General features: G+C 38.7%; 2 protein-coding genes across 3 annotated transcripts in view; both read left to right on the forward strand.

Moving 5' to 3' along the window:
- Nucleotides 1-14,142, forward strand: part of dhrsx (dehydrogenase/reductase (SDR family) X-linked) — a 64,474-nt gene that overhangs the window by 14,441 nt on the left and 35,891 nt on the right. The window contains exons 1-2 of one of the 2 annotated variants that reach the window (XM_036540464.1): nucleotides 1,493-1,663; nucleotides 13,406-13,513. In XM_036540464.1, the coding sequence (XP_036396357.1) occupies nucleotides 1,564-1,663; nucleotides 13,406-13,513 (208 nt within the window). In that variant the 5' untranslated portion in view covers nucleotides 1,493-1,563. Of the gene's footprint in view, nucleotides 1-1,492; nucleotides 1,664-13,405; nucleotides 13,514-14,142 lie in introns of those variants that run through there. The other variant, XM_036540465.1, reaches the window with a different exon arrangement.
- LOC118785643 (zinc finger BED domain-containing protein 1-like) lies at nucleotides 1,609-7,199 on the forward strand. Its single transcript, XM_036540463.1, has 2 exons — nucleotides 1,609-1,663; nucleotides 4,958-7,199. Exon 2 carries the CDS (start codon nucleotides 5,010-5,012, stop codon nucleotides 7,086-7,088), a length of 2,079 nt encoding a protein of 692 aa, XP_036396356.1. The 5' UTR covers nucleotides 1,609-1,663; nucleotides 4,958-5,009; the 3' UTR covers nucleotides 7,089-7,199.

Genomic DNA, 14,142 nt, shown 5'->3' on the forward strand with positions numbered 1-14,142 from the left:
TGAGTTGTTTTTGTGAATGACTTCTGTGCTTTTTTGAACAGAGTAAACCAATGTCATCAGTGTGGTTTTATTTTCAACATCAAATGTAAAGCTTTGGCACGTGAATGCATATTTGGCAACTTACATATGATGTGTGAGGCACTTATCTTGTTTGTCTGTGTAGTAATCCAGTCCAGGGAGTTAGACTAGTTGTATGATGCAGTCATAGACTTGGTAGAATTTATTCTTACTCTTACAATACAGCTAACCATACTTCCCAGGCCTACCTCACATCTGCTAGGCCAGGCTACAACACAGCCAACGTTATGTAATAGATTTAAACAAATTATATTTTCATTATTCGCTAAATGGCCATTGCCAGTTTTGTGGTTTCCAAAATGTTTGAAAATTGTTGCACAAGTGACTAAGAAGCTTGCTTATTATCATTTATCATTAAAAAGTAATGTAAGGAAAATGCAAAACCTGCTTCAGTGTTCTTGTATGGTCACCTAATACAGGTTAGAGACAAAGGGAGTTGATTGGCATGCCTTGATGTTGACAATGACCATTTGGTTGCCTTCCACACCACACCCTTTGTTCCTGTGTGAGGCACGATACCCCTGTCCCTTCCTGTGAGCAGGATGAAGGAGGAGACTCTGTGGATCCTCGAAAACCTCACATATGTAAATGTCCATTTGTTTCCCTGCCATCCAATCAGGGACAGGAACCTACATTTTATTTGAATTGAATTGAATTGAATTGAATTGAATTGAATTGAATTGAATACATTTTATTTCAGGTTTTGGGTATAAAAGTTTGTACCCATACAACATCATTTTGTAATTGATCTGCCTTGCTTTTACCCGGTATGTTTTATACTATAATTAAACACAGATTTTCGCTTTGTTATTAAATTGCTATTAACCTAAACTTTGGAACTACGAGTCTTACTTCACAAAGAGGAAAAATCCCTACAGTAAGGATAAACATCTTTGCAACTAGACCAAATTATATTATGTTTTAGGAGAAGTGTTGGAGACTCTTACATCTATAGCAGTGATAATCTTTTAATCCTATAAACATCACATGTGTTTTTGCTTGCCCATTCATTTGTGACAGGACACTGTCGGAAATCTAAAATAGTTATCTTCTGGCCTGCCATGTCCTGCATATGGCATATAACAAGTGTGTAAATGAAGAAAATTCACACAATATAGAGAGCATGTGGGATTACATTCTGACAGTAATAATATGTAAAAATGATTAAAATGTGTGTAAGTGTAGTTTGGAAATTTTAACCATATTCACCTTCACGTGTAGGCATCATTTACGGCATTGCTCTATGAGAACTTTACTGTCACCTGTACTTTGCCCGTGTGTGTGTGTGTGTATGTGTGTTTAACTCAAGCGGCTTTCTGTTTTAACTCAATTGTTGTATCTCGTGATTCAGCTTTGAGAGCGGAACTACTGTGGGAGAAGCACGGGTTTCGATTCAGTTGGATTTAAACGTTGCTGAGCACCCGAGGAGAGCGGACAGGAAAGGCTGGTACACACGCGGGTCCAGAGAAGAAACAGAAGACAGAGATGTGGCTGGTGTCGCAAATTCTACCAGTCATCAGGCTCTATTTAGTCGGCTTGAAAGTCCTTCTGTACCAGCTTTTCAACAAATCTTTCGCCTTGCCAGGTTAGAAACAATTCTCTTTGCGCCAAGTGGCTAAATGTAACTTAGATAGCTAGACTAAATAGCTACAAGCATATTGCTAATGTGGATGGCTAGCTAATACATTGATGGTACAAACGTTTGCATAGCTAGCCTGTTAGCCGGCTGCTCGGCGTTTTTGCGAAACTTTATTGTTAATTTATTTAGTTATATTTTAAAGCAATTGTCAGTAAGACACCTTGCCAAATCATAGCTTTAACTTCCGGCCATATCGAGTCAAGTCACGGCTAGCAGCTATGTAAGTCGTGTTTTGACAGGAGCGTATGCTCCCGTGAGCTGTGGTTGCAAGCCAGCTAAGTAAATCAGGTGGCAGTCATATGTTGTCCATTGTCAAGGTAGTAATTCCGTTATTTAATGCTGATAATTAGCGATACAGGTCATTGTCGACCATGGGGCAGCTTGTTGATGCTTGTGTGACAAGTGGTATTTAGCTAATGCTGGCTATCAATGAAATCACTTAGTTTAAGTGGAAATGATCTAACTAGTGGTCGTCGGAAAGTTAATGGGCATACTTAGTACATGTAATATGCTTTATCTAGCCGTAGTAATGATAGAATTAACTTCCTATTAAAGAGTGCCCTTTTATTTCTCTCTAAGCATTTCACACTTGGTAACCTAGTATTGGGGGGTGTTCCTCATCTTATCAGGTAGTATGCGGTATGTAGCACCCACCTGGGTGATGGAGCAATTTTGCATCTTAACATTATCTGTGCATGAACCAAGATGAAGGAGTTGTGGGGTTATTAAACCAGTTAAAATGAATTATTGTTTCTTGGCCAGATTAGGAAATTTGCAAGGATGCCTGGGAGCATCCTGGCATTTGTGATAAGTGCCATTAGATGAGTTGGAGCACTTCTTTTTATATGTCACCCAGAATACTTTATCTGTTGTGGCAGCGTTCTCATCACTACCAGTTTGTCTTTGGTTCTCTATAGTCTCGAGGAAAGACTGGTCCAATAACACCAAGTTACACAGCCCAGCGTGAGAAAGTGAATGCAATCATAATACAGTCTTTCGGAAAGAAACTGTAATCTTTGGGAAAGGTTCAGAATTTTTAAACAAAGAGGAAATTGCTAGCGGCAAAAACAAGGTGTCTAGTCTACCATTGCAAATGAAATTCAGGACTTTGTTTGCATAATTCAGTTGACCATTCATGGAGAGGAATTTCTGTTGTACTTTGGGAAACATGGTAGTGCTCAAGAGAAATCCTGTAATTTTTTTCCAGTGATAAAATACAACTGACAAATATATCTGAATAATGAAATATGTGCTTTTTGTTTTGTTAGTTAGTGTCTTGTAGTGCAGATAATGCTATCAAGTGAAAAGCATGCATCTGAAGCTGTTGTAAGGCAGATTTTTTAAGATTACAGCTCTCATTAATGAGATTCTTGCCTCTCACAGCAAGTCATAGTTTTAAGCCAAAGGAGCATTCAGATAGCCCATTCATTTTATTTTAAGACAGTAACTAAAAGGTATTCCACATTCCACTCTTTGCAAAAAGTGTTTTTGTTATTTGTACAGCTTTTATTATCTACTTTTTGTTAAGATCTTGAGAACCAGTTTGAACTTTGCACATGTGTAACAGTTTTGTAATGCGGAACCTTTAACCCAGATATTTCTCTGTGGTGCATACTGTGCACTGTGCCACCCTGTGGATGTCCACATCACATTCATGTGACAGAATCCATTTGTTTTGACACTGTATCCATGTTGTAATATGTTGCACAATGTGATTCATTGTATGATACTTAAGGTCTTAAACTGTGCTTCTAGTCTTAAGCTACTTTGTGTGCTAATTGTTAAACTAAAGAAGCCTGAATTTCACTCTGCAAGTAGATAGTAAAGATGTATTTAAGTATTTTTACGTTGTTTCAGACTCTAATAAATTTGTATTGAGCTGGTCAAGGTTTTACATTTAGTATCTGTTAGGAAAATATTGTGGCTCTTAATGAAGTTGTTCAGTCGATCACTGGAAAACCAGGGATTTAATTTTCTAATCTGATTGAGGTCTGATTTGAGCCATGATCTGACTTTTTATCAGTCAAAGTGACAGTTATTCTGTCTTTTCAGTTTATCATTTATTGGTTTTAAATCTTTCCTCTGAAACAGTATTGAGTGAAGGCATTCATTTAGATGTGAAAGTGTCATTTGTCATTAATATTGATGCATATTTTGTGTACTACAAACCTGAGTGATCAGTGTTGACTCTGGGAGATAGAAAATGAACTCTTTGGCTGTTCAGGGTGCTCCTTTGGCTTTGAACACAGCTGGATCTTGCTTCTAGGCCTGTAAATTCATATTTACATTAAAATTTATCCCTGATGTAATAAAGATGAAAATGAAAATGAGGTTAACTCATGAATTCATGAACTCATGAACTCACTGAATTCACTGTTTTAAAATGGTCTGAAACCATTATTAGCAGGGTTTATTGCACAAAAGCATCAGGCTGTGGGATTTTTGTTGTCACTGATAAAAAGGTAAAACAGGCTAAGATTGCAATGCTCTCAATTGCAGGGCTCTTGCACTCCAACTGTGATACACCCATCACCAAACTGAGGTCAGGGCTCTGTGCAGGCCAGTCAAGTTCTTCCACACCCAGCTCATCAAACCATGTCTTTATAGTCCTTGCTTTGTGCACTGGGGCACAGTCATGTTGGAATAAAAAAGGGCCTTCCCCAAACTGTTGCCACAAAGTTGGAAGCATAGCATTGTCCAAAATGTCTTGGTGTGCTGAAGCATTAAGATTGCCCTTCACTGGAGATAATTGAAACCCTGAAAAACAGGTGTGGCCAAATACTTTTGTCCATGTAGTGTGTGTGTGTGTGTGTATGTTTTATATAAAAAAAAAAAAAAAAAATTAATTAATTAAATTAATTAAAAGTACCTCACATCACCCTTGTCAGCTTAAGACACACCTAACATAGTCCACAGCATATACTTGACCCATCTGCTTCACAGTCATATAAGTAAGAAACATCTGAAAAATCTTCCACCTTGTAAAATTGTTGGAATGAATCTAGTGTGTTTCTAGAAGACAACAAAACAAAGATGAAACTTTAAATGAGTATGTGTCAGCCTACTTCAAGACACAGTCTTCTTAAGACTTACAGTTGAAATACCTAGCCTAGTTTTCACAGTACTTGCATGTAGTAGTTCAGTGTTTGGATATACATAACAGATTGACATTTTGTTTTCCAGGAAGTATGTCAGTTGACCTTTTAATGTCTCACACCTTTATTTCGCTGCCTTCGGCAGGTACTCAGTAATGAGTGAAGGTTCATAAAAGGATCTGTGTACCTTAGAAGCAATGGAAAGTAAGGGTGCAGAGGGGTCCCCATCAGACCTCAATCTGGTCGCTCACCCTAGAGCAAAAAGTAAGGTATGGAAATACTTTGGGTTTGACACTGATGCCGATGGATGTATACTGCACTGGAAGAAAATATACTGTCGAATATGCATGGCCCAGATTGCATATTCAGGGAACACTTCCAACCTCTCTTACCACTTGGAGAAGAACCATCCAGATGAGTTTTGCGAGTTTGTGAAAAGCAACACGGAGCAGATGAGGGAGGCGTTTGCCACTGCTTTCTCCAAGCTCAAACCAGAGTCCTCCCACTGGCTTGCACAGGAGACATTATCCATGAAGCAGAACTCTGAGTATGAGAGCAAGAAGCACACTGACTTGACCTCTGCAGTCATCAGTTTCATCTGTGAGGGGATGTACCCTGCATCTATTGTAGATGAACCCACTTTTAAATCACTTCTGAAAACTGCTGACCCCAGGTATGTGCCTCCCAGCAGAAACTACTTGACTGCTAAGGTGATTCCTCAGAAATACTACCTGGTCCGGGAATCTGTGTTTAAGGAGCTTGCAGACGTTGTCTGGTGTGGCATTTCTACTGACCTGTGGAGAAGCCAAGTGCAGAATAGGACGTACATCTCGCTGTCTGCCCACTTTCTGAGCAACTGCCCTTCCAACAGTCTGTGCATGACCGTCAGGTGCTTGAAAACGTTTGAAGTGCCCGAAGACAACACTGCTGAAAGCATCACTCGTGCATTATATGAGGCCTTTGTCGAATGGGCAATCAATCCCAAAATCTATGGTGCCACCACCAATGGTGCCCCAGATGTGGTGAAAGCTTGCTCGCTCCTGGACCTTTCTGTGCAGATGCCTTGCTTTGGTCACACTGTCAATCAAGGTATAAACCAAGCCTTTGAGCTTCCGAGACTCAGCAGCTTTTTGGGCCACTGCCGCAAACTGGTGGAATACTTCCAGCAGTCCGTGGTAGCTATGTACCTCCTGCGGGAAAAGCAGAAACAGCAAGGCCTAACCCAGTGCATGCTTATCAGTGACAGGGTCACGTGCTGGGTCAGCACTCTTGCCATGCTTCAACGCCTGAAAGAGCAACAGTTTGTCATTGCATCAGTCCTCATGGAAGACAGCAACAACCACCATTTGATGTTAGAGGCCACAGAGTGGAGCATGGTAGAGGGCCTAGTTGAACTCCTACTGCCTTTCAGGCTTGTGGCAGACATGATGACATCCTGCAGATACCCCACAATTAGCATGGTGAAACCAGTGTTGCACATGTTACTAAATACAACCCTGAAAGTCAAAGATTCTGATCTCAAGGAGGTGAGCATGGCTAAGGAGGTTATCGCGAAGGTGCTGTCTTCCACCTATCAGCAGACACCTGAGATTGACATGTTTCTCAATGTTGCCACATTCATAGATCCCCGTTACAAGAAGCTTCCATTCCTCTCCCCCTTTGAGCGTGCACAGGTGGAAAGTCGAGTGTTGGAGGAAGCCAAAGCTCTTCTGGAAAGACGTAAGGATGAGTCAGCTAGTCCAGAGGAGTCTCAGCAGTTCTCGGAGGAGCCTCCCAGTAAAAGGCAGGCTGTTGGCACCCCTCCCCCTTCCAGCAATGCCAGCAACCTATTGGCTGTGATATTTTGCCAGTCAGGTGTTGAAGAAAACCAAGAAGAGCTGCACGCCCAGGTTGTGGAGGAGTTAAGTAACTTTAAGTCACAGAAGGTCTTGGGCCTCAACGAAGACCCTCTTCGTTGGTGGTCTGACCGCATGGCCTTGTTTCCTACCCTTCCAAAAGTTCTGCAGAAGTACTGGTGCATCCCTGCCACGAGTGTCCTGCCACACAGACTGTTCAGCTCATCAGGCAATGTCCTGAGTGGGAAGAGGAACCGCTTGGCCCCTGCTCATGTTGACCAGCAGGTTTTTCTGTATGAAAACACGCACAGCTGCTATGATGCCGAGCCAGCAGAAGAGGATGAGGGCGAATGGGGCGTGGAACAGGACCAAGGGTTGGGTGTAGGTGATTCAGTAGCTGTGCAGACCAGTGTTATGAACACAAAGGATATTTTCTTGTGAGCTGTGACCTTTATGTAGAATGTGCATGTTAGATCTGTGAATTTTTTTCTGTAACAGGGTTTTGTTGCTTTTGGAGGACCGATATATTCCTCTTCTTTCCAACACCGTGCTGACTAAATATGCACATGGTCACTGTTCACATCAAACGCATTACTGTTCTCGTGTTTATAGGTATATTACAATTCTAACATAATTCATCTAAAGCAGTTATACTGTCTTAAAATGTTATGTTTGTTTTTATTGTATGCACTTTGACAGGTACGCTTGTTTGTTTTTGGACATCAACTGCTATGTCTGTTCAGCAATATAATATGACAATTCCCTTTATATTGTTTCATTCCCAGGGTGAACTTGGATGAAGAACAATATTCAGCAATAGGAGTGCATCTTTATACCGCTTATAGATCACGGTACAGGTGCAGTGTCAGTCATATATTGACCAGGATTGGTCCAAAATATAATTGGAAGCATTAGTAAAGGACTGATGAACTAGAATTCCATCAGCTTTTTTATATTTTAAACTATGACACTTTAATGTCAGGTATTGTTTGGCAGTGATTAGTAAATAAATTACTGTTACTAAAATGAAATTCCTCTGGTTATGACAGATATTGTTAATGACAAGCAGAGTTCAGTTTCTGGCAGATCTCTGATTTGTACAAAATGCAGCCCTTTGCTTCACATACACCTTGAAATACAGAGTCTTGATCATTTTTATTAACAAGTCTCTTATCCAGGTTATTATGAGTCTTTTAGTTCTTAATCTGTGAAAGTTATTTTAATGAAAATCTATCTCAAGTCCTTTCCCAGGCAGTTTATTGAAAGAAGTTTATAAAATACAATTGATAGAGAAATTTTACCTTGTATATTATGTGCGGTATCCTTTGTATTAAAAATACAAAGAAAATTATTTTTACATGGTTCGTGCTTACTGTAAAAATGTCACTTTACATACTTATTTAGATTATGGTAAAAATTAATGTTTGGATGCACACTTATAACATGTTATGCCGTTGTCCTAGTTAAAGGACATTACATTACAGAGATGTATTAATTATTGTATTGTATTAAGATATGTCTGAAGAGAGATGTGCTGTTGTGGTTTCTGTTATCACTAGTATGCTAAATTTGTGTTTATGTAAGAAGGCCACTGTTATGGTTTCAGTACTTACCCTGCAGAGTATGTATGACTAAAAGTATGGACGTGTTTGCCTTCAGCAACATGTTAACCCCCTGTCATTTCACATTTTTGAAATGTATTATTATGAGATAAGATACAATTATTATGAGATAAGATGCACATATTAAATATATATATATATATATATATATATATATATATATATATATATATATATATATATATAATATAAAATATGTGGTTATTTTTCAGTGCTGCTAGGCATTTGAAGGAAGCATTTGTCAGTTTAATATTTTATAGCTATATCCATTTCAGGACCCCATTTTAAAATGCAGTATGGGTGGCAAAAACAATAAAATACTGTAGCCTTTAAAAGTAAATAAATAACACACAAAGGATCAGTTAGTTTGAGGAATCCAGAGAGATTAAAAACATTTGATGATAGGTCAGTCCCAGGGTTGTTAACACAGTTTAGAAAAGTGTGTCAAACTATTTCAGTTGATCTGTTCTCATTGAATGTGCAGTACAGCAACGTGAATACGATGGAAAGTGAGCTAGTTTAAAAGGGGTTTTAAAACCTTTTGGCTTGTGAAGCCAGTGCCATGTCTCAAAATGTATTTAGCCAGCAGCATGTATCAAGACATATAGTCAAACCTGAGCTAATCTATTTAGCATTACTGCACTAATCATTTCAAACATTTGCATGCTGTGCTCCTTATATATTGTTGTTTGTGTTGTTATTCTTCTTCTTCTTCTTCTTATTATTATTATTATTATTATTATCATCATCACCACCATTGTCAACTGTTGTCTTAATTTAAACTTTTTTAACATGATGCATTTGTGATCAAAGAGGCGTGGATGCAGCTTTTGTTACAGTTGAAATGTTAGTCTCTTGTTAATAAAAGGCTCAAGCAAGTGCAAGTTTAATGGTTTTCTGAGATTTAATGATCACTGATGTACTAAGGGGTTCCAGTAGTGCACCTGGTTGAGAGGATAAGGGTAAATCTATAGCATATAGACTGTCTGTGTTTTGTTGGAGGGTGATTAATTTAATATTTCCCATTATGATTCATGAAGTGTTTCCTACTTACTGTAGTGCCAGTGACTGGGTTTGTATGTTAAATGGTTGTAGACCTGTTAACTGTGGGTGGAAACACTACTAAATGCTTCTTTTCCCATAACTTAGTACAAAGCCTTCGCTTTAATGCATTTCGCTCTTTGAATTGCAATTGTGATAATTACAGCCTTTGAACTGATACAAGAGACCATAATCATCGTCCTTTTTCTGCAGGTCGGCAGCAGTGTGGAGTAGTCTTTAAGGATCTGAAATTTTAATGCAAAGATTGCATGTTCAATTCCGAGTTGGGGCACCGTCATTGCGCCCTTGAGCAAGCCACTTGCCTTGAAGTACTTTTTGGCTGTAGAAGTGGATAATGTGTTAATTGTGAGCTATGCAAGTGTCCCTCCTGAGGGTGTTCTAAACACATAAGTAATGTAGTCATCCCTATTTCTGATATCTGCATAAAAGTACCTTGAAAAGACTTCCATGTGGGAGAGAATCTGATTGGTATATGTGAAATGGTATTAAATGATAATCCAGTCCCACTGAAACATTTTCTAAATATGATGTTTCCTACCTAGTTGATATGTAACTTATAAAATGGAAATAAAGGTGTAGTTGTCACTGTTAAGAGTAAGAAATACTAAGCTACTTTGATCCTTGTAAGTACTGTATAGCCTCTATGAGGAAGGTGTTGCGTAAAGGGACTTAGTTCCAATCAGACCATAATTGTTTAAATTAATTGCATTTCTGTGTTCACACTGGCAAAGTGGCTTGATTTGATTGCCTCCAATATGTTCATTATGAAATCTTTTGTTTCTGAACACTGTGAGTATGGAAATACAACAAAAGGTGAAACGATTTCATTTTTAAATAAAGCTTATTAAACCCAAATAAGGTTTAATGAGCTGGTATTACATGAATTAAATTTTTAAAAAGGGTTATTCAAAAGCTTAAAAAATGTAAACATAAATATCTTAATAATGATGCTAATATAATTGTTGACTGGTCTCATACATTATGTTTAGAATTGTGATGAATCAATTTACATCATTCTTTTAATGTATATTCCTCTTTGGCCCACTTTCTGTCTAACCACAATGTCATTTGTCCTTAACATGAGGCACATACTGAAGAACAAAAGTGTAAAAAAAAAAAAAACAACAATTGTTACTCAGAGCACAATTATGCAATGGCTAAGCTGACACTTAGAGTTGATGCAAAAGTCAGTGTTTGCAAGAAGATGAAGTACATGTCTCCAATAATGGATATATTTACTCCTGTATTTAATGTCAGTTATTGCACCATTTTAATTAATTGTGGTGAGTTTGTCAAAAATTTCAGTAACAAGATTGCATTTTTAAATAATTCTGTTTGTTTACTCACCTCTTGCATTTGGCACTTCAAGAGTCAGACGAGACAGTATACTGTCTTAACTGTCAGCCTTGAGTAAAGTGGATACTTGAAAGCTGATGTTATGGTGTCCACTGGGGCCCTCCCGGGGAGTGTGATGATGTTTAAGCTGCAGCGTTTATTGGTGTGTATACCTTGCCCATACCAATATAGACATTTTTGCAGGCAGTCAAGCAGAATCTAGAAATGGGATATATAGCAGCAGTATTTCATAGTCTGGTACATTTAGGAGTAAATGTAATACATTAACATATAACAATGCTGTACGCCTGATATTTTAGTCACAATAAACCACTTTGTGGTTTGTGGAATCTGTGACAAAATAGCAGGATTGGTCATTGCACATTTAAAAATGGAATAAAACCTATTCGTATAGTATCTGTCATAATTTGAGTTCCGCAGTCTACTCTACACTATAGCCTGCTTATGCTATAAAAGTGTATCTTTAATACTGTATATGCTACACCAAAACAAACAAGAACTCAGTCAACTCAAGTGGGCTCTGCCTACCTTGCACAGACACTTACAAGTACATATTTATCATAGAATAATAACAAAATGATGATTACTCATGAAATAATAATCAGGCAAAATAGTAGTGTGCAATATACAGTAACATGTATTCTTTAAATAATTGTAAGAGATTACTTCAGTTATATATATAAAAAAATGTGTACCAATTCAAAATCCTAACTGGAAAGCTGTGGCTTGGAGGGAAAAAGAGGAGGAAGGTTGGCTGCTGACAATTGCTCTATAACTGAACAGGAAACTTGTTTTCTTTGTCTCCCAAGGCAGTTATTGACTTTTTTATTCACCTCAGTAAGTAGCCCTGCATGAATTCGCAAGTCAGGAAAGTTGGCCGGCATTTTCCCTGAATGTTTTATGGTCATTTTACTTATTGTCATTTCATCTCAGGGAAACCCCTAGTGTGTTCAGGGTTAGTTGCCTGAAAGTACTTCATATACTGGCACAAAAAGTAGAAACTTCACTTGTGCTGTGAAAGTGATACAAATAAATAAAACGTGAACAAAATAAAACTTGTCAAAGAAACAGTGGTGTAAATTTAAGATGAAACAGCACTGGAAGTTTCTACATTTAAAAAGTATTCAAAAATGAACCTTGAGTAAAATATTTAGCTACACATACACACTAATGCAGTGGCCCTTTTGGGGGTGATTTACAATTTGCGTTATTTTCTCACATTCACCCTTTGTGCCTTTAAAAAGAAATGTTTAATCATATCTCATGATTACATTTGAGAATGTAACTCATATTTAGAAAAAAAACAAATTACTTCATAAAAACTAAATGGTTCATAAAACAAATTAGTTTGCCCGAGCAAACTAAATGCGAAAGAACTTTAGCGGTCAAGCACATCCGGCAGCAGTAAAGCCCTTCACTTTTGTGCGGCAACATTGTGAAAACATCGATCAGTGACCTGCCGAGAAGGAGAAGGGGGGCTGTTTTCTGGCCTTTTGTGTGCCTGTAACAAGCACTTCCTGTGGACCATGACGGCAGCCATTCTGAGGTCCTCTCTCTGTACAGGATTATGTCTCAAAGGGCCCTGGGCATCCAGCCTTCTGTCTGACAGCATTGTCATCTTCACAAAAGGGAGGGCGCACACATATCGACTCTCCATGGATTCCCTGCAAATTTGTGTGCTCAGTGTGATGAAATAATGATGATCATAATAACATTTCTTGATATCGTTACTCTTGGCTGTTGAAATTGGATTGAAAAGGGCTGTGCTTTCATTAGTCTTCATTTATGGAACTTTGATCCCAAGTACTGAATGCCAAACTGTTACGTGCTTCAAATTGATTATGCAGTACATGCTCCACACACACACACGCACGCACATATATACCTTATGTTCCAATGCTGATGAAAGGTCTCAAATTTGACAAGAAGTGTTTGAAACAAAAAGCAAGAACTTAATGTATAGCAACCTCTTTCAAACTGCGCTGTCAATTAAATGTTTTGAGCTCAAGGACCCAAATATAATTGGGTTCTTCCATCTTGTGTCATTGGCTCTTTGAAAGTGAAAACATTCATTTATATTTATGTGACACAGAACTGGCATTGGTGCTTGGTGATGTTATTAAAATGTACATTTGGAAGTTTGGAAATTAAAATGTGTAAATGTACGCAATTAGAAATCATGTTGTCGGTAACCTTAATTATAAACATCATTGTTACCATCAGATAACGGAGCGATACGTCCTAATGCTATTATTCATGTGAACAATTTTACAATGGGCTGTGCTTTGTGCTTGTCTGTCAAGGTCATCTCATTTCCCTATAATTGCAAGGTAGACACGCAAGGCTGAATACAAATAGCGGTCTAATTAAGCATGTACTTGCCCAGTGCATTGAGGACATAGGTTTGGAGGGGGTCAGCCCATGGTTCACTCTGCACATCCCAGTGGCCAGGAACTACTCAACAAAGCTTGGCCCAAATTGACCAAAGCAGAGGCTTCTCATATGCCACAAACAAAAGGAGATCAATCAATAGCAAATGTTTAATCTCGTAATTGGCGGGTGCTTAATAGAAAGGGTGAGCAGATACTTCACGGTGGGGGTCGATTGATGTCATGGAGAGGAGCTAAAATGGCACAGCAGTGGAATTTTTTGACGTGGCGCTACTGGCATCAAAGCAGCACTGTTCGATCCCTCTGTTTCTCCTTTTCTACCTCGCAGTTTTTCCCAAACAAAATGGAAGGGTTGCCATAGTGACGGGGGGCGCCAAAGGGATGGGTTATGAGACGGCGAGACATTTGACGAGCCTGGGAATGCATGTTGTGATAGGTACAGTATACACCCCTTCTGCACGCCTCGCCCTCACGCTGAAGTCTGCGTACACCACACTCCTGAGATTAAAGCCTGTCCTCACGTGTAGAGATTAATGCGTGTTCCAGTCCTTTCAATTACACTAACACTCTGTCTTTCTCAACTGCAATCAATCAGTGCAATATGCTCTGTCCGGCTTCATTCCTCTTAGTGCTGGGTATTTCTTCCATTGGTTTTCAACAGCGGTGGTCACACTTAACAGATACCTACTTTCCAATGATCATTTAACGTGTATATGTAGAGCTTGACTGTAATACTTTTTTGGAAGTAAATCCTTTTTTTTTTTAAAGAGGAACCCGGTTAATCTGCCTTTACAAAGCTGATTATTAATGATGAACGTCCAACTAAATGCTTCCTCTGGGTTTCATAGAGCCAACTTTTTATGCACTTTAAGTGGCTTCAGCCAAAGCAGTCACAAGGTTATACTGCTCTTACTGGCACAATCATTACAGTGACTCTCCCTCACATGCACACATTCCATGTGAATAAATCTGTAATCCTCTTTGTGTGTGTTTTTGCCACTGTTTTCTGTTTCCACTTAGAGCTGCAAGGGGCATATCACAGCCTGGCTGTTTTAAGTCAACAGA

This window comes from Megalops cyprinoides, chromosome 11, assembly GCF_013368585.1.
Source record: "Megalops cyprinoides isolate fMegCyp1 chromosome 11, fMegCyp1.pri, whole genome shotgun sequence".
NCBI lineage: Eukaryota > Metazoa > Chordata > Actinopteri > Elopiformes > Megalopidae > Megalops > Megalops cyprinoides.

Bases quoted from the DNA above. Each gene is read 5' to 3' on its own strand.
- LOC118785643 (XM_036540463.1), top strand. From the start codon at position 5,010: ATGGAAAGTAAGGGTGCAGAGGGGTCCCCATCAGACCTCAATCTGGTC.